General features: G+C 38.5%; 1 protein-coding gene across 3 annotated transcripts in view; it reads left to right on the top strand.

Annotated features, from left to right (window-relative positions):
• PAPSS1 (3'-phosphoadenosine 5'-phosphosulfate synthase 1) overlaps window positions 1-21,243 on the top strand; it is a 103,399-nt gene extending 82,156 nt beyond the window's left edge. For all 3 annotated transcript variants that reach the window (XM_059923379.1, XM_059923380.1, XM_059923381.1), the window contains 2 exons: window positions 4,894-5,123; window positions 20,532-21,243. In XM_059923379.1, coding sequence (XP_059779362.1) covers window positions 4,894-5,123; window positions 20,532-20,670 — 369 coding nt within the window. In that variant the 3' untranslated portion in view covers window positions 20,671-21,243. The remainder of the gene's footprint in view (window positions 1-4,893; window positions 5,124-20,531) is intronic.
• Window positions 21,244-21,492: the final 249 nt, after the last annotated feature.

Below are 21,492 nucleotides of genomic sequence, written 5' to 3'. Positions count from 1 at the left end.
TATTCAAGCAAAAATAACGGTGAAGTAAAGACATTTCAGATAAATGAAAGTTGAGAATTTTATTAGGGAGGAAAAGTTTTTCAGAACCCTCCAGCAGACTTCCCAAGAGATTCTGTTGTTTGCTTAGATGCCCATGCTGCAGGGCTGTATGTCAAGGAAGGCTGAGAAAGCAAGGACCCGACATTTTCATCATTTAAGATACCGTTTCTGTCATCAGGGAATAGGGAGATCAGGGCAAAGAGAAATCAGTTGTTGTGGAGGCAACTAGCAGTGTTTGCCACCTGTGAATTAAGTTACTTTTATAGTCAGAAAAAAAATGACAAAGCTATTTGTTATTTGCTACATAGATGCAAGTAAAGCCAAAAATAAGTCATTTGTTGTTCAGTTGGCCATTTACAGATTCTTAGAGGGGTTTATAGAAAACTTTTAGGTATCATCTTATGTTCCTTCTTCACTATGCATTGTTTCCCGATAATGATGCTAGCCACTGGGCATGAAAAGATAAATAATACATCTTGACCTCAGTCTGCTGGGTAGATAGATAACTCTTACTGATTTTTAGCAGCCGTCTTCTGGGCAGTATGTCATCTTTAGAGAGTGAATGAATTTTCTTTAGAGGTTAGGAAGCAATTAATTCAACTGTGATTGTCAGGAAATACTTGACAGAATAATACTAACAGCAGCAATATTTGTGACTGTCGTTTATTGAGGGCCAGGTGGTGTCCTCAATATTTTCAAAACTCCCAGAAATCTTACGCATTAAGTATTATCATTCTCATTTTTATAAACTGGGAAACTGAGGCTTATATAAGGAAATTGCCTAAGGGCATTCCATCACTAAGGGGCAAAGCTAGTATTCAAATCTAGGACAACCTGACTCTAAATAAAGCCTATATTCTTAACCAGATACTGATGGCTGTGGGCTGACTTGCATTCTCTGGATTAAAACTTATTACCTGTTCAGTAGGTTGTAAGTTGACTCACACTTAGGCATTCTTGGAAGAGTTACGAGTGATTTGCCTATTCATGGCTGTTAAAATTTAAAAAGTATTCTCATAAGGGAACCATTCACTAAAATATATATTGAAATCATTCAGGTTACCTGCCGGAGAATGCTGACTCCATGTTTGTTGTGTTTACATTTAATTTACTCATATAACTTCTAAAAGAAGTCAGAGAAGCAGTTTAAATTTCTGGCAATTTTACAAGACAGAATTAGCACTGGCCCCTGTCACCAATATGCTTTTGAAAAATATTCCTATTGACCATTTGGCACTTGAATGATTTAAGCATCCAGACATAAATATTTAATGAGAAAAGTAAGTTCACCTAAATTCAGAAAACTTAGACTGCCCTTTTAATTTAACTCTGTAAGCAGTAGCTATTTTTCATGAGGCAGAAAAGATTTTCCATTTAAGTGGAGTTGCAGAGTCGTTAATTGATGATTTGATTCTGACTGACCCCTTGATAAAAATTCTGAGTGTGAACTAGCAAAGGTCTTCTGTGGGTCTACTATGAAGGGGCAGAGGGGAATGAGCTGAATCTGGGATGGGTGGGCGTATGTGGGGAACAAAGCACTGTGCTTTGCCATCTTGTTCATACAGAACTATTGCAGCTCAGTGCAAGCAGAAGTAATACTGTAGTAGGAAAAGAAGTAGTTTATTATAGGGCCTTAGGGTCCTTTCTGTTTAGTTGGCTTATGGGGAAAGCAAGCTAGGATAGTGCTCTGGAGGCTTTTTAATGGTTTGTGTTTGGAAGTGGCACACATCACTTTGGCTCTCATTCCTTTCGCCAGAGCTCAGCCATATGGCCACACTGCAAGGGAGACTGAGAATTGTATTAAACTGTGTGTTCAGGAAGAAGGATGGTACAAGGTACATAGAAACACAGGTATATGGAAAACTAAGCAAGTGGAAAAAAATCAAGACAATTATTAACTCTAGGAAAAATAAACAGCTGCACAAGGAGAGGAATAAAATAAAGATGATAACAGCTAACATTTATTGTGTACTTACTCGATACCAGGTACTATTCTAAGTCCTCACATATTTCATGTGTTAATTTTCTTAAAAATAAATGTGATAAATACTATTGTAATTCCCATTTTACAGATGAATGTTTGTTTCACCAAAGTATTGATATCACTGTATTTCTTGGGTAAATTGGATAGGGAATGAGGATAGTGGAGTAAGAGCCAAATATCTTCTTCTTCTCTTTTTAAAAAAAATTTATTTATTTATTTATTTATTTTTGGCTACGTTGGGTCTTCATTGCTGCCCGCGGGCTTTCTCTAGTTGCGGCAAGCAGGGGCTACTCTTCATTGCGGTGCATGTGCTTCTCATTGCAGTGGCTTCTCTTGTTGCGGAGCACGGGCTCTAGGTATGCCGGCCTCAGTAATTGTGGCACACGGGCTCAGTAATTGTGGCTTGTGGGCTCTAGAGCACAGGCCTCAGTAGTTGTGACTCACGGGCTTAATTGCTCCGCGGCATGTGGGATCTTCCCAGACCAGGGCTCGAACCCATGTCCCCTGCATTGGCAGGCGGATTCTTAACCACTGCGCCACTAGGGAAGTCCCATATCTTCTTTTATAGTGGGAAATATAAGTAATGTGGAAATAATGGCTGTGTTACAGTTGATCCTTGAACAACACAAATTTGAACTCTGCAGTCCACTGATACGCAGGGTGTTTTTTTTTTTTTTTTAAAGAAATTCACGTTCTTTTATTTATTTATTTATGACTGTGTTGAGTCTCCGTTTCTGTGCGAGGGCTTTCTCCAGTTGCGGCAAGTGGGGACCACTCTTCATCGCGGTGCGCAGGCCTCTCACCATCGCGGCCTCTCTCGTTGCGGAGCACAGGCTCCAGACGCGCAGGCTCAGCAATTGTGGCTCACGGGCCCAGTTGCTCCGCGGCATGTGGGATCTTCCCAGACCAGGGCTCGAACCCGTGTCCCCTGCATTGGCAGGCAGACTCTCAACCACTGCGCCACCAGGGAAGCCCAACGCAGGGTTTTTAAAGTAAATACCTACGGTACTACATAGTTTGTGCTTGATTGAATCCATGGATGCAGAACCTTGAGTGCAGAGGGCTGACTGTGAGACTTGAGCATCCACAGATATCGGGGATGACAGTATATAATATCTAAAATTAAACCGTCAAGATGCAGCAGTGTACACATGCTGCTTAGAAATATAGAGGTAAGGACTTCTCTGGTGGTCCAGTGGTTAAGACTCTGCGCTCTCAATGCAGGGGGCCTGGGTTCAATCCCTGGTCAGGGAACTAGAGCCTGCATGCCCCAACTGAAGATCCCGCGTGTCGCAGCTAAGACCCGGTGCACCTAACTAACTAACTAACTAAATAAATAAATAAATAAATAAAAGAAAAACAGAGGTAAACATCAGTAGAAACAACTAAAAAAGTTGAAACTCCTCAGGGTGACCAATTCAAGTGTAGGGTATGGGATTGCCCCTGTGCTCTTGCACTTTCTGAACTATGTTGATAAAAATAAAGTACTGGGTATAAGAGAAACTATCAAGAGAGAGAAAATGAAAGTGATGTGTAGTGGTCATCATTTATACCTCTTTTCACACAGAACCGAGATGGTTTTGTAACTCACTAAATAATGCAGCCATACACTGAAAGGGAGCTAAGACCAAGTTTGCAGACCCGGGTTTGTCCTACACTCTATTGGCCGAGTCACTTAACCTTTGAGGGTTTACTTCCTTCGAGTTTTAATGAGAATGATGGTCTCTTAGTTACTTTAACTTCTAAAGTTCTGTAGTTCTAGGTGTTAGACTAACTAATTTTTGTTTTTAAACAGTATTAATGTGAAAGTATAGGCTACAGAGCTAGCTTTGGATGCAGCATGGCTATTTAGTCACAACCAACACCTTGTTTTATTCTTACCTAGTATCTTAGGTAGTAATCATTTAGGTGACAGGATTTTCTCAGTACCGGTTTATGTAAATATTCATATAATTTAAATAATTTTCATCCAATTTTTTTTAACCTATTAAAGTATAACATAGAGAAAAGTACATACATCACAGTGTACACACAGCTCAGTGAACTCTTACAGTGAGCATACTCTGATTACCAGCACCCGGATTGGATCCTGGGTCAAGAAACAACATTACCAGGGACTCCTAGAACTAACATCCAAGTGGATTAGGTACAAGCTTTTATTTCCAAGGTTGGTCAAAGTATTCAAACTTTCAGTTATAAGATGAGTAAGTTCTGAGGATCTATTGTACAGCATGGTGTTTGTGGTTAATAATACTGTATTGCATACTTGAGATTTGCTAGGAGAGTAGATCTTAAGTGCTCTCACCATAGGCACAAAAAGGTAACTGTGCCGTAATGAATGTGTTAAGTAACTTGATTGTGGTATTTCACAATGTATATGTATATCAGATCATTGCATTGTAGGCTTTAAATATAAACAGGTTTATTTGTCAATTATACTCAATAAAGCTGCGGGAAAAAAAGAACATTATCATTACCCCAGAAGCCCCTTTCAGTTGCCTCTCTCAGAGGATCAACCACTAGCCTGATTTCTAACCAACATATTAGATTTTGAACTATATATAAATGACATCTAATAGTTGTATAAAATCCTACACATAGACACAGATGTACATTCACATATCTCTTACCAGTAAAACAAATATATAGATACATATACATAAACATCCATACCATATATACTTTTAGATTTTTTGGAAGGCAAGGGGTTGCCAGTTTTGTTTCTGGCCTCCCAAAGTGAACGTTTTAATCTGTTGAGATTTCCTGCTGATACTGACTGTATAAGAAGTATATGCATTTATTATCCACTTAATACTTCTAAGTGCTGGTCATAAAATCATGGTTATCTAATAGGAAAATTTTTGTTCTAGGTCCAGTGGCATTGCAGAGCACGGATGGTTGCAGGAGCCAATTTTTATATTGTTGGACGAGACCCTGCTGGCGTGCCTCATCCAGAAACAGGGAAGGGTCTGTATGAGCCAACTCATGGCGCCAAAGTGCTGACCATGGCCCCTGGCCTAATCACCCTGGAAATAGTTCCCTTTCGAGTTGCGGCTTATAACAAGAAGAAGAAGCGGATGGACTACTATGACTCTGAGCAGTAAGCTTTGCGTTCTCTGCGCGGATCTGTGAAGCACTTTGTGCTCTAAGCTGCTCCGAGGGCTTCAACATACTGTCTCATCTTCACTATAACTTATCAGTGACAAGCTTTGTTGTACCCATTTCAGAGAAAGGCAAACCAGGGAAACGAATTTCTCAATATTTCAGAAGTTAGAAGTAGAAATAAAAACTGAATCTGGTTTCATGGTTCATGATCTCAGGAATTTTGTTGTGAAGTGTTTAAGGGCAGTAATGACATTTCTGTCTGCCATATTACTGAGCATGTAGAAGTGCTTAGCACTTAGTACCAAGGCCTAGTGATGATTTTGCGGGTAAGCCCAGGGGATCTATGTAATGAGAGTGAGTTTAACTAATATTTGTGCAATCGTTGTGTGACAGGCACTGTCATAATTGCTTTACAGGTATTAATACCTGTAATTAATACCCCATAATAATCCTGTGAAGTAGGTGCAATTATTATCCCCATTTTGTAGGTTGGTAGTAAGCTGAGGCCTACAGAGTTCAAATAACTTGTATAAGGTCACAGAGCCAGTAAATGGCAGCTCAGCACTTGAGCTCAAGCAGTATGGCTCCAGAGCCTATGCTCTTGACCACTAAGAGTGCAACTTTTTTCTTCAAAGATCTTAGAAGGAGCAAAAAAATAACAACCTTTTAATACAAATTATTGGTAGTATTGAGCATGCCTCTATCTTCCTTTGACTGACAAACTTTTATTGCTATCTATAGATAATATCAGTACGGACATACCTCAGAGATACTGTGGGTTCGGTTTCAGACCACTGTAATTAAAGCAAGTATTTCAATCAAGCAAGTCAGACAAATATATTTATTTCCTAGTACATATACAAGTTGTGTTTACACTATACTGTAGTATATTAAGTACGCAATAATAGTATTTCTAAAAAAACAATTTATATACCTCAATTAAAAAATACTTTATTGCTAAAAAATAAAGTATTATCTGAGCCTTCAGTGAGTTGTAATGTTTTTGCTGGTGGAGGGTCTTGCTTAGGTGTTGAAGGCTGCTGACTGATCGGATGGGAGCTGCTGAAGTGTGGGGGGCTGTGGTGATTTCTTCAAGCAGAACAACAGTGAAGGTTGCTGCATTGATTGGCCCTTCCTTCCACAAATGGTCTCTCGATAGCGCACAATGCTGCTTAATAGCATTTGACCACAAGAGAGCTTCTTTCAAAATTGGAGTCAGTCCTCTCAAACCCTGCCGCTGCTTTTTATCAACTAAAGTTTATGTAATATTCTAAATTCTTTGTTGTCATTTAAAAATCTGTACAGCATCTTACTGGGAGTAGATTCCATCTCAAGAGACCACTTTCTTTGCTTATCCGTTAGAAGCAACTCTTCATCTGTTTAAGTTTTATTGTGAGATTGCAGCAATTCAGTCACATCTTCAGGCTCCACTTCTAATTCTAGTTCTCTTTCTATTTCCACCACATCTGCAGTTTTTTCCTCCACTGAAGCCTTGAACCCCTCCAGTCATCCATGCGTGTTGGAATCAGCTTCTTCCAAACTCCTGTGAATGCTGGTATTTTGACCTCTTCCCAGGAATCACAAATGTTCTTAATGGCATCTAGACTGACGAATCCTTTTTAGAAGGTTTTCAGTTGACTTTGCCCATGTCCATCAGAGGAATCACTATCTATGGCAGCTATAGCCTTATGAAATGTATTTCTTAAATAAGAAGACTTGAAAGTGGAAATTAGTCCTTTATCCACAGGCTACAGAATGGATGTTGTGTTAGCAGGCATGAAAATAGCATTAATCTCGTTGTACATCTTAATCAGAGCTCTTTGGTGACCAGGTGCATTGTCAGTGAGTCGTCATATTTTGAAAAGAATCTTTTCTTCTGAGCAGTAGTTCTCAACAGTGGGCTTAAAATATTCAGTAAACCATGTTGTCAACAGATGTGCTGTCATCCAGTCTTTGTTGTTCCATTTATAGAGCACAGGCAGAGTGGACTTAGCATCATTCTTGAAGACAGTAGGGTTTTTGGAATGGTAAATGAACATTGGCTTCAACTTAAAGTCACCAGCTGCATTAGAGAGCCAGAGGACAAGAGAGCCTGTCCTTTGAAGCTTTGAAGCCAGGCATTGACTTCTCCTCTTCAGCTGTGAAAGTCCTAGATGGCATCATCTTCCAAGAGAAGGCTGTTCATCTACATGGAAAATCTCTTGTTTAGTGTAGCCACCTTCATTAATGATCCGAACTGGTTCTTCTGGATAAGTTACTGCAACTTCTACCTCAGCACTTGCTGCTTCACCTTGCACTTGTATGTTATGGAGATGGCTTTCCCTTAAATCTCATGAACCAACCTCTGCTGGCTTCAGACTTTTCTTCTTAAACTTCCTCACCTCTCTCAGCCTTCATAGAATTGAAAAGAGTTAGGGCCTTGCTCTGGATTAGGCTTTGGCTTAAAGGAATGTCGTAGCTGGTTTGATCATCTGTGCAGACCATTAAAACTTTCTCCATATCAGCAATAAGGCTTGTTTTGCTTTCTTGTCATTCGTGCGTTCACTGGAGCAGCACTTTTAATTTCCTTCAAGAACTTCTCCTTTGCACTCACAGCTTGGCTGTTTGGCACAAGAAGCCTAGCTTTCAGCCTGTCTTGCTTTTCAGCATGCCTTCCTCATTAATAAGCTTAATCATTTCTAGCTTTTGATTTAAAGTGAGACACGTGCAATTCTTCCTTTGACTTGAAAACTTAGAGGCCATTGTAGGGTTATTCACTGACCTAGTTTCAATATTGTTGTGTCTCAGGGAATAGGGAGGCCCAAGGAGAGGGCGAGAGACTGGGGAACTGCCAGTTGGTGGAGCAGTGAGAACACACACGTTTATTTATTTATTTATTTTTTAAATTTATTTATTTATTTATTTATTTTATTTATGGCTGTGTTGGGTCTTCGTTTCTGTGCGAGGGCTTTCTCTAGTTGTGGCAAGCGGGGGCCACTCTTCATCGCGGTGCGCGGGCCTCTCACTATCGTGGCCTCTCCTGTTCCGGAGCCCAGGCTCCAGACGTGCAGGCTCAGTAGTTGTGGCTCATGGGCCCAGTTGCTCCGCGGCATGTGGGATCTTCCCAGACCAGGGCTCGAACCCGTGTCCCCTGCATTGGCAGGCAGACTCTCAACCACTGCATCACCAGAGAAGCCCCACACACGTTTATTGATTAAGTTCACCATCTTATACTGGCGTGGTTCATGGCGCTCCAAAACCATTGCAGTAGTAACATCCAAGATTATAGATCACCAAATATAATAATAATGAAAAAGTTCAAAATATTGTGAGAATTACCAAAATGTGACACAGAGACACGAAGTGAGCAAGTGCTGTTGGAAAAATGATGCTAACAGACTTGCTTGATGCAGGGTTGCCACAAACCTTCAATATGTGAAAAGCGCTACAAAATGAAGTGCAATAAATGAGATAGGCCTGCAGGTGGTACACTCTGTAAATTTAGAGTGGCAATGTGAGGCTCTAGAATCAGAAGTTATGAGTGCTAGCCCCGTTCTTCCTGCGTGACTTGAGATTCCTGTGTCATCTCTGGCCTCGTTTCTTCATCTCTACAATGATGGCAGTGGATGAGTTGATTCCCTTCTAGCTCAAAATCTGTAGTCATTTCTGGGAATCGTAGCTCCTAGTTCTTTTTACATTAGTAGGTGCTTCATGCTTTGTTGATTGATGCTTATTTAGTACAAATTATATCTGCTTATTTAGTACCCCTGCTTTTTTAATGTAAATTACAATTCATGTTCAGTAAGTAGTTGTCTCTCAGTATCTGGGGGGGATCGGTTCCAGGACCCCCCACCACAGGTAACAAAATCTGCAGGTGCTCAAGTCCCTTATATAAAATGGTGTATTATTTGTATGTAACCTACACACATCCTCCTCTCTACTTTAAATTACCTCTAGAGTACTTATAATATCTAATACAATATAAATGCTGTGTAAATAGTTGCCTGCCCATGATAAATTCAAGTTTTATTTTTGGCTTTTTGTATTTTTGTGGCATCAGTTGTTATTTCTCCTCATTCATTTCTTATTTTGTTTATTTGGGTCCACTCTCTTTTCTTCTTGGTGAGCCCGGCTAGAGGTTTGTTGATTTTGTTTACCCTTTCAAAAAATCCGCTCTTGGTTTTACAGGTTTATATTTTGGAACTTTCTGGAATTCTCCCCTTACCCCCAGATGTTTTCAATCAGAGGTTGATCGAGTCCTTGGATATGGAAACCGTGGATATAGAGGGTTGGCTCTATTTTTAATTTATGTTTTATCAGTTCACCTCTACTGGCAGGTGCTAATTAAAAATTGACTGAGTCTAATAACTTCTAATCTGAGAGCGCTCATCCTTTTTCCCTTGATACTGTGCAGTTGACTGCGCATTCAGGAATAACGCTGATCCTAACCCTGTGTCCTCATTTGTTGCAGCCTGTTTTGTAATGGTGCAGACAAGAAGGAAAAAGAAACTTTTTAAAAATCAACACATTCTCTTGTTTCTGAAAGGGACATAAAATTTGGTGTCATTTAATTAAATGATAAGTTATCTGGATAAAGAAATACTACTGTTAACAGTGGAGTTTGAGGGATTTGTTGGCTTCTCATTTAATGATAATAATTCTGGAGAAAATGCATAATTTTAGATGATAGCAGTCTTTTCTGAGTGATAGACTGTAGCAGTATACAGGAAAACCTTATGAGTCAATGAACAGAAAAGGCTTAGTGGATAGCTGGTTTGGGGAAATATGAAAGAACTCCTGATGTTCCCAGTAGCCTTGGTGTGGCCACTCGAGACTGTTACTTTCTGAAGATCCAAGCTGTGGCCCAGGTTATAGTATACTTCAGAACCACACCATGAGAAGAATTTGCAATAAACCAGAATATTTTTACCTTTGTACAAAATCAGGGTTTGCCAATACCTAGAAATAGCTCTAAGTCGTGGCATGTTTTGTTTTGCCCTAAAAATAAATGTGTGTGTGTTTATGTATGTATATGTATGCGTATGTCTATATATATATATACTTATATACATACATACACACATTGTACAATTTCACTGTCTAAAAAAAGTGCAGCTATAAAAGTGACATGCTGAGAGTTGTAAATGGACTTTTTCTACTGAAGAGATGCCTTAGAAGCTTAAAGAAAATTTCTTAAAAGAAAAAGCAATTAGAGTAAACCTTGAACTATATTACTGCAAAAGGTGATTGAAAATACAAATTAAATGTTAAGGAAAATAAAAAAGTTTCAAATATAGGTCTGTCCTTCTGTGGTTCAAAATATGTAGGGCCACCATCAGAGATTTTAATTTCCTTATTCTGGAGAGAGGATTACCCATTGACAATTCTTTTGAAAGCTCCCCCCCACAGAGGGTAGCCTTGCCTTCCTACAAATCTGTAGACTGTATAGTGTCAGAGATGGAATCCTGGGCAGGGCAGCCCTTCACTTCTCACCCAGCATGCAATTTATTTGTATACTTTGTGTACAAGATGTTTGAGCATAACCTTGTTCTGAAAGTAACAATTGGTCACTTATAGAGTGAGGGGTGAGAAATAGAATTGTTCTGCTAGTGGCCAAATGCTTAAAACTTAGGTGAGTTTCCATTTTGATGAGTTAAGGAAGCAAAACTAAATAGAGTTGAGCTTTTCTTTTACACTTCTTGCGCCGATGTGTTTACTTACTGTGGTTTCTTTGCATGATCATCTGATTTAATCACACACAGGATCCTAGAACCCATCTGTATGTAGCTGAATGATGCGCTGGGAAGCCCTTGATAACTTTCATGTTTTGTTAAATCTGTGTAGTATTTCTTTAAGTCTCTCTTTTAATCATTCAAAAGCTAAATAATTACATCAGTTCTCATAAGATTTTCCAATGATGAATTCTGTATTAGTTGCATGACTGGCTCATTTTCTTGGAATTTTTTTTGAGTTACCAAATCTTTATAAATTGTAACTTGGGAAGCTTTAAAACTGCCTTAGTTTTCTAATTTTTTATATTTATGTTCAAATATAATTAAGTTGATGGGGATATGTTGGAAAGTGATTAAAATTTTGTGGAAAGGCGATAGTCTTTGATGTAGTGAGAAAACAGTTATTAATTATGCACATATGAGGTTGTCTTATGTTTGATTAATGGCTGTTATTCAATGCCAGATTTTATGTAATTAATGATTTTGTAGCTTTTGATTTGATTAAATACCAGTGTAAGACAAGGCTTAGGGAGAAAGAAACAAACTTCATCAAGATTACAGGCAAGATATTATTGATAAGAATTATGATAAAAATCATCTGTTTGTACTTAGGAAGTTAAGTAGGTTCATATTAGCTGTAATAATGACTCAAGGAAATTTAGTTTTAGGAGTACAAGATTAAAGCCCATTCTTTCACATATTACAAACATTTAGAGATAATTCAGCTATTTCTAATTTTTTCTCCTTTATGCAGTAAATCTTCTTTGTATTTGGATAGATAAATGCAAAATTTTGGTTCAGATTATTGAAATAGCAACTCACCAAAAAGAGAGTGCACATGAGTGAGAGTGCCTGGTGGAAATGAGTCAGTGAAGGGACAGGTGGACATAAATGTTTGCTGTCTGGTTATTTCCATGTTATCAGTAGAGTACTTCTTTCATATTTTTTAATGCTGGAGTACACCTTAAATCATGTACTATTAGTGTCATTTTTTAAAAGCATTCTACTTAAGAGGCATCCTTCAAGGCTTTTCTCATATATTCTTCACTTCTTTTATTTACTTTCTACAGGAAAGCTCATCTGTTCTAGTGGTTTCTGTGTGGTGACTCTTAAAGCTATTCCTCAGTGTTTCCAAGTTGCTAATTATGTTAGCTTTCTATTGCTGTGTAACAAACTGACACAAATTTAGTGGCTTAAAACATTACTCATTTATTACCTCACAGTTCCTTAGGTCAGAAGTCTGGGTGGGCCAAGCTGGACTCTCTGGCCAGGCTGGGCTCTTATCTGAAGGCTCTGAAAAGCATCAGCTTCCAAGATGACTCTTGTTGGCAGAATTCAGTTCCTCACAGTTTTAGGACTGAGCTCCCCATCTTCTTACTGGCTATCGCAGTGGGGGGGATTGCTCTCTGCAGCTAGAAGCCACGTTAAGAGTCTTCCTTGTGGGCCCCCTCATCTCAGCAGTAGAACATCCCTCAGGTCAAATCCCTCTCAGACTTCAAATCTCTGACTACTGCTGTCATCTGAGAATATTTGCTTTTAGAGAGCTTTAGTGATTAGGTTAGGCCCACTCAGATAATTTCACTAGTTTTGGTCAATTGATTAGCAAATTTAATGGCATCTGCAAAATTCCTTTTGCCATATAAGGACATATCATGGTAGTAACACCATGGGGTGAAGGTCATGAAGGCCATCTTAGAATTCTATCTACCACGCTAATGGGTGTTTTCTGCTTAGATTTCTTGTTATTATTTAAAATGCCCAGAAGCAACTTTACCTTTCCCCTCATATATCTCCAAATCCTAAATTTCCTTAGTTACTTGTTCTCCCCGTTATGTAGAATCGAAGTCCTTTATCCTTTTGCCTCACTCTTCACATCCAGGTCTTGTCATATTGACCCCTGAAATATTTCTTGAGTGAATTCTTTTCTTTTTCTTTCTTGCTATGTAGTCTTTGCCATACATAAATATTTGTTAGAGTACTGGGGAACTGTCTTTTCCATTCATGTATAAAGTGCTTTGTTTTTATTAATTTTGATGTTTCCTTTAAAAACTTGTAGAAGTCTGACTGTAACTGCATGAACTTGCCAATGAATCTTGTCCTGTGTTTGTAGATTTTGCACATATTTTATTGCAGGGGGTTATTGCGTAACCATTAACTGATAAGGTCTAATTTAAAATCTATTGCATTGTCTTTTCTTACTATGCATTTTAATCATAATTAGGGACATAATACTATGTATATTTTTGAAAGTCAAATTATATATTTTATATATGCTGTGTCTTGTTTTAAAGTCAACATGTTACATTGAAATTAGTATAGAACTTTCCAACTTTGCTATGCTTTATTCATTTATTAACTATTTGTTGAGTCTTTACTACGTACATGTCATTGCTAAATGTGGGCACTGTGGTTGGAAACAAGCAGATATTGTTGTTGCCTTCATAGGACTTACATTCTAGAGAAGACAGACAATAAACCACTTAAGGATGGCATGTGCTTTGCAGAAGAGTTGTGGGAAGCTCTGCTAGCACTTGTGTGACCAAGTCGGGGTTATCAGGGATGGGTTCCTGGAGCAAGAGACATTTGAGCTGAGCTCCAAAAGATGAGTTAGGCATTCCCTTGGTAAAGAAGGAGGTAATAGCATTCTGGACAAAGGGATAAGTGCATGCAAAGGTGCTGAGGTGAGATAGACCCAGAGGGTTTGGGAAGAAGGCCAGGGTGGGCTGGAAAAGAGAGTGAAAGAAGGATGATGAGAAAGGAACTAGATAAGGCAGTTCTTTGAATGGTACAAACTAGAATAGATTTTGAAAAGATAGTGTGTTGTTACCGTGTACATTAAATATTGGGAAGTTCAGGTTTTTGGTAATTAGGTAAGTTGGATTATACAGATTGATTCTCCTGAGAAATTAACTAAAAATTCTGGATAAAGGAAAACGTTTTCATAAAAGTACTGTGGTGCCGATAACATGATAAGAACTGTGAGGCTAAACTATTCAATGAAGGTTAGAACTTCAGGTAAGTTGAGTGTTGTTGCTTTTGTCCTGGTTGACCTAGCAAATTTGAGTGTTGATTTCCCTGGTCTTGACCGAGGTGGGGAGTCCCAACAGGAGACACTCCCATTGAGCTGATGCTCCCTCCCACCTTAGGTAGTTAAGAGAGAATCTGAAGTGAACCACACCCATTCCCCTACCCCAGGAGACTGAGCACAGCCCTGAGCTTTAGGCTCAAAAGCTCAGAACTGGGCTTCCCTGGTGGCGCAGTGGTTGAGAATCTGCCTGCCAATGCAGGGGACACGGGTTCAAGCCTTGGTCTGGGAAGATCCCACATGCCGCGGAGCAACTAGGCCCGTGAGCCACAGCTACTGAGCCTGCGCGTCTGGAGCTTGTGCTCCGCAACAAGAGAGGCCACGACAGTGAGAGGCCCGCGCACCGCGATGAAGAGTGGCCTCTGCTCGCCGCAACTAAAGAAAGCCTTTGCACAGAAATGAAGACCCAACACAGCCAAAAATAAATAAATAATTAATTAATTAATTAAAAAAAAAAAAAAAAAAACTCAGAACTGTTCACATGGGCCAAACTCATACTACCCGGGTTGTATCAAAACAAAACAAATAAACAACCAAAAAGCCCTCAAGCCATGAAATTAGTTTTTGGTGGTTCTTAACTGGGCATGCCTCTGAGTATTCAGCAGAAGCAAATGTAGACTGTCGCTAGAGCATTACTGCTTTGTCCTAGACCTCAATTTATTCCCACAAATAATTATACAAGTTTAATGAACAGCTTAAGTAAAAAATGATAAAGTATACAAGGAAACATAGCACCAAAGCAAGGGGAAAAAAAAAAGGGAAACTACAGTTGGCACAAGCAGACCTGCAGAGACTTCACATACTAGAATTACCAGACATGGATTACAAAGTAACTATACTTGCAGTGTTTATTAAAACAAAAACAAGTTTGAAACTACTACGTGGCACATAAAAGTATAGAAATGACGTAGCAGTATAGAAAAGAGAAAGATGGGAGGGAAGTCAGTGTGAAGGTGTGCATTAGTGCAGGCAAGAGTTAATGAAATGATAGTTTAGGTTTAGGTAGCTTGCAATGGGGATTGGAACAAAGATGAGTAGGCATTCCCTGGAAACTTCTTGTTTGACTGAATGTCTGATAGGAGCTGTTCTCTAGCTTTTATTTATAAGATTTTTGAGGGGAGGAAAACATGATGAATTAAGGATTTTGATAAATTAGTTTGAGATAATTAAATTTTTCATGTATTTCAGTTGGTCTTTGGTTTGGAAATAAAAATTGTTAAATTTGTCATGCATGATTACCATGCTTTTTGGCTCCTGGAAAGCCATAAATAACTAATTATCTGGTTTTGAACAGATGATTTGTATTTGAAGAGAATTCTTAGTGTCTTGATGTATACTGTATTATATATGAGTTTCTTTCGAGTTAAATGAAAGGTAGTTAGCCCCCAAATAGTTAATTAGATTCACTTATAAGTTACTACCATTATTTTTAGTTCTATCAGAGAAGAAGCTCCCCTTTGCGTCTCTGATTGCTTATTATCTAATTAGTATTTTTTAAAAAGCTGGTCTAATTGAATATGAACTTTTGAAGGATAAAATTGAAGGCCCCTGGGCTGACCCCAGCTTCTTGTCTGGACAGCTTGTGCTGGTGGCTCTGATGGCCACATATGTGGACTGAGAGACAGCAGATATTTGTAAAGAATTAAAATCTTCAACAAGTGGCCAGGAGCTGTTGTACTTTGGAGTTGGTCAAGATGCTGGCCATATGTAGTTGTGTGTCCCACATGGGACAAGATGCTGGACCCACAGGGTCCCACATAGTCTGCTGGATGGTGTGCTTTTTCTGTCCTTGCATTCTAACCCCTTCCCCTTCAGTTGTTTCTTTTTGGTGTTTTTGGTTTTGTTTTGGCTTTTTTTGTTTTTTGTTCTTTGGGGTGTGTGTGTGTGTGTGTGTGTGTGTGTGTGTGTGTGTGTTTTAAGAGGAGGCGTTCTGTCAGCTGTGGATTGTAAGAATCTGTGACCAAGTGGTTTTGAAAAGGGAAGAAAAAAAAAAAACAGACTTGCATTTCCTTTTTCAGGTGCCATAGAAGTGGGTTAACCAGTGTAATTAGATGGACTGGCTAGAATTGCTTTGTAGTGAAAGCCTAAGGTTTAGTAGCCTTTTCTGCTTCTGCCAGATTCCCGATTACTCACAGGTAAAGTTCAGAGCTAGTTTTAGAGCATTCCCCAAATGCCTCAGTTTTTCCTTGATTTAATTTTTTTCTGTAAAGTGCTATCCATTTAAAGATGTAATTGTGAAAACTGTGATTAGATTACAGATAGTGCCTCTAGTGTCAAGTCCTTGCACCTGACTTCTGATAAAAAATTAAATCCTCAGGTGAGGGATAGAAATACAAGTCTGAGGCAGAGGGAAATAAATGTGTTTTCCGTAGCCAGGGTGGAGTGGAAGGAACCACCAGCATGTGGCAGCAGAAAGTCCCGTTTCATGTGATGAAGAAATGCTTGTGGCATGTGGGGCAGATGGAGTGTGAAATAGCGTCAGGAAAAGAGGTACCCAGGGACTTTGGTTTTAAAATTCAAATTCAGAAGGAATGCAAGGAGACTTCTGGATTTCAGACTGTTTGGCATTCTGAGGAAAGAAAGGACTTTAATTGGTCTGGCTTTTTTCCTTTAATCACAAAGTCAGGACAGAGTCATTCTACAAGCTGGTCCCTCATTTCTTTTTCATTGCCCCATCAGGAACAGGTAATTTATGCATGGGACACAGGGTTTCCTTTCTGAATTCAAAATTTTAAATTGACATGGCCAGAAAGATCTAGGGTCATAATTTTCCTTAATGACACTTATTTAGGGAATTGATAAGTGACCCTCCTAAGGAACTAAAACATTCAAGCAATATTTGTCAAATGATTCTCAGCTGAACTAACCAGTTTTACATCAGGTTGGAATGAGGGTTTTTTAGATGCAATTGGAGAGATCTGGACCCCTCCACGCCCTTGACTTCCTCTCCAGATGCTGCTTTGCTAAGCCCTGCCCTGAGGGGTAACCTCTCTAGCCTAGAGATAGTCACCAAACTGTGTTGATGGATCCTATTATCAGTTCATTCCCACACAGGTTCTGTTTACCCACAGGAGACAACCTTACATTTTTACTGAGAAGCTTGAGACCATCTTGCATTAACCACCTCATCTTTTTCTAACTCCACGTCATCACTGTTTCTTCTTTTCTTCATTTTTCACCCTCCTTGTCAGAGCTCCTTTCTCTGTGTTCTTCATCCCAGACTTTCCTCTCCATCTTTCATTTCTTTCCTGTTACCCTCTCCTGGCTTTCATCCTCCTCCCTTTTCTCATTGTATGCCACTTATTTTCTTCTGCCTATACACATGCTAAGACCTCCCTTTTCTTATAAAAAAAAAAAAATCTTTTCTCCACTGTGTATCTCTGCCACTTTACCACTCCATCTCTTTCCTTCATCATCCACTGAAACTCCTTGATTAAAGAAAATTTAAATTCTGATTCGTTTATCCAGTGGATTTTTCCCCCCCTCATGGTCATCTTCCTTAGCCCCTCTGTGGCCTTCACATTAAATTTTTTTCTTTTTCCATGACCTCCATATAATCATCTTGGTTTTCTTCTTACTCTTTTGACAAATGCTTTCCCTTTCGGCAAGTCTTCTTTCTTGGAGAGCTTGTCCATTTTCTCAAACTGGGTTTTCATTTTAGTGTTGATAAATTTAAAAATTATGTTTCTAATCCCAACCTTTCCTGAATTTTTTGGAAAGCTCCTCTCATAGTCTTGCTTTTTTCCTAGGCCCATCTCACATGCAGTCAATTTCTTTTTCTCCCCTTAAGTTGTAGTCATTTATGTAAGAGAAAGATGATAGCTTACTTCATATTTGAACTATTGTAACCAACACATGTGCATGGGCCAGTTTATTATAGTAGATTTGACTTTTCTTGCACATTGAACACATGATAGAAGTGGGAGATACTCCCTAGATTTAAACTACTTGAATCCATCTTGCTTTGGAGCAATATCTGTTAAACTTTCCTTTTCTTCGGTCATCTTTGAAAATGTGAGCAGACATTTAAAAGATGTTTTACCTGAGAAGATGAGAGCTGTTGAAATATTGAGTTGAATGTGTATCTTCCTGTCTTTCTGGTAGTGCAGGGAATAGAAGAGCGGACAGGTTACTAGGGGAAGATGTCACATGCGTGAGTTAAAGAAGTAGTGACTTCTGCTTAATAGCAAGAGATGGGATTATAAAGCATTAACGTTGATTTTCCTGTGGCTGATTAAATGAGTTACACTTTTTTATATTCTTATCCTGTATATGTAGCATTCCAGAATAAAACTCTCAGACTCTTAGATGTTTCAAAGTGGGGTAAGACATTCATTAAACTCTGGGTACCTCTCTGGGGAGTTGGAAAGGCCAGAATTAGGACCAGCAACGAATATGAGAGGGAAACCTAGATCCAGGACCAAGAGTCAAGTTGATCTTAGGAACTAACAGTAGTGGGCAGGCCTAAGGACCGGCCAGATGCAAGATACGTAGAGGCTGGTGATAATATAACCAAGTCCAAGGTTCAGAAGCCCAGTGAGCAGTCGGGTCATTGAGCACACAGACAATGCAAATTAGAAAAGCAGGAGAGGCCAGAAACTGGGGCACACTGGATCATGAGGAAATCACAATAATTCTTCCTTGGTCTGGAGCTCAGTCCTACCAAGTGGACAACCCAAGAGCTCATAGATAGACTAAGTGAACCAGGTTCCCCCAAATAAAGTAGAGGTGAGCAAGGTCAAGAGAGAAGCTAGATCAGAAGATGACTATTGAAGAGGTCATGAAGGGCATGTAGAAACCTCTACATGTGAATAATCCAGATTTAGAGAAAAGGGAATATACAAGGAGCTCAGATGAACCACAGCAATCAGAAACCCCATCTTACCCTTTTTTGGCCAGGGGATGGAGAGTAGTGACTTCTATAAGACTCTGAATGGTTCTATATTGAATAAAAATTTTCTATACATATACCTTTTCATTCTTTCATATTTCACCAAATATTTATTGAGTTCCTAGTCAGAAAGCTAATAAAGTACTTGATCACTGGTCATTATTTACTGAAAATGCTGTATGTCCCCAGCACTGTTCAGATATACTCTTTACTGCTGATGTCTGTCATTTAGGGGTGAATTAATAGCCAGTGTAACTCCTGTAGGGCCAGAATAGGGAGTATAATGCTATATCAGCATCCTGTTTATCTGCTCTCATCAGGGCAGTGTTCCAAATGATTGAGGTTTCAGATCAATTAAAGGTCACATTATTTAAAATTATTTAACTCACTTTTGGATAGAGATTTTAAAAATAAGCTCTTATTGATAATAATATGTTATTTTAAATTTTATTTTGATACTGATAATATAAATCATCATTGTAGAAAACTGCAGAAACTATCATGACAAAACTAAAAGCACCTGTGATACCACTTCATAGAAATAACCACTGTTAACGTTTGGGTGTATTTCTTTATGATCTTCTCCTCCTCCCACCCCCTTATTTTAACAAAATTGCATTGGTATTGTATATAAAGTTTTGCGTCCTGATTATTTCACTTACCATTATTACATCGTGAACATTTTATCCAATCTTTAACTATACTTTAATGACTGTGTAACTCTACTCAGGGCTGTACCACAATTTACTTAGACCTTCAACTGTTAGATTATTTACAACATTTTTAACTATCGTAAAACAGTTTTCAGACAGCTATCTTTATGCATAATATTTGTTGCCATCTCTGATTATCTCCTTTACGTAGATTCCTAAAAGTGTGATTATTAGTTAAAACATACCTGGCATACCTCTAGAAACAAGGGCCACTTGCAGTTTATGATTTCACTCAATTCTCAGATTAACTCCACAAATAGCAAAGTGGGGATGGAACATACAGTCGCTGACTAGGAGTAAACAGGGAATGTGATCTGGTGACTTGAGTGACCCAGAACTCTTGCTCTGTTCTTGGGTCTGCTATCTAGTCGGTTCCCTTGTTTGAGGGAAGAGGTTGAAATTACCAATAGACAGTATGTGTCATAGCCATAGGTGCTCTGTGCTTAATGGTCTAAGGGCTCTTGTGTGTTTTTGTAGGTGTGAAGATGAAAAGAACTAGCACTACCTTTGTGTAATAGCTTATCAATGGAATAATATTAATTATTGCTACTTACGTGCTGTTGTTATTTTTTAAGTTCCATTTTTCTCTTAATGTTCCAAAATGCATTTAGCTTTCCAGATTCAGACTGCCTAAAAAGTTTTCAATATGTGTATCTAAAACATCTAAATTATATGTTTTTCTAAAAAAAAAAAATTCTATTTCTAAATTATTAGTTGCCAGGGGTTGGGAAGGAGGGAGGGAAATGGGTATGTCTATAAAAGGGCAACCTGAGGGATCATTGTTTTTTTTTTTTTTTTCTTTTGTAAGTTTTGATAGTGTGGTGTTTTTTGCTCAATGACAAACTTGAAATCAGGTTGATATTCGTAAGTAGTATATTTCATCCAGATAGTTTTTTCATTAAGCTTGTCTACCATGAACAGAAGGAACAAATGTTTTTTAAAATTTCACTATAACTAAGTTTTTTAAAATGTGAAATATTTTTATTTTTTCTCTCCCTTTCAGCCATGAAGACTTTGAATTTATATCAGGAACACGAATGCGCAAACTTGCCCGAGAAGGCCAGAAACCTCCTGAAGGTTTCATGGCTCCCAAGGCCTGGACCGTGCTGATGGAATACTACAAATCCTTGGAGAAAGCTTAAGCTGTTAACCCAGTCATTTCACCTTTGACACCTCACTGAGTAACAAGAGGGGACCATGTAGTTACTGTTGGCATTTCTTTGTGGTGGTATCTGTATGGACATGCTTCCTAAAAACAGACCCTTTTCCTTAACTAGCATCAGTTTTGGTCTGCCTTATGAGTTCTGTTCTGAACTAGTGTAACACACTCATGGTTTTAATGTATCTTTTCCACTTATAGTTAAATATTCCTACAATACAGTCTTTTTGTATTATATTTATGCTTCTGTCTCATGATTTTTTCAAGCTGTTATATCAGTTGTAACCAATAGTATACACATTGAATCTCACTTTTCATCTCTTGAAAAAAGAAAAAAAATCCACTAAACAATAAACTTGGCTAGACCTTGTTTTGGGAATTTTACAAGACATCTGTAGCGTTTAGATTTTTTTTTTTACATTGAAAGTACAAACTGCTTTCTTCCTTCCTTCCTATCAGCTATTGATCTCTCAACTGTTATGATCTAAAGTATATTAATATCTATGTAAGCCCTGAATGAACTTTATTCAATAAAATTAAACTTTTTGGCTTCTTATTTATGTGACTTTTTAAAAATATTGTTTTGTTGACACATACTTTATCCTTCTTGTGAAGAAGTTTCTGATGGGGAAGGGAAAATACAGGCGTCTTTCATTACTGGAATCTATTGATAATAATTAGTTCCAAGCCCTGTTTCATAGTGAATTTTTAAGTGGGAAAATAATAATGCATTCTCAGTCCATCCAAAAACTCAACCTGTTTCCCCAAATATCTCTGTGATATTCTTAAATACCTAAGATGGTGG

The sequence above is a fragment of the Balaenoptera ricei genome, chromosome 5 (assembly GCF_028023285.1).
Source record: "Balaenoptera ricei isolate mBalRic1 chromosome 5, mBalRic1.hap2, whole genome shotgun sequence".
NCBI classification, from domain to species: domain Eukaryota; kingdom Metazoa; phylum Chordata; class Mammalia; order Artiodactyla; family Balaenopteridae; genus Balaenoptera; species Balaenoptera ricei.
The sequence above is the reverse complement of the archived record's forward strand: the minus strand, read 5'-3'. Positions and strand labels throughout refer to the sequence as shown.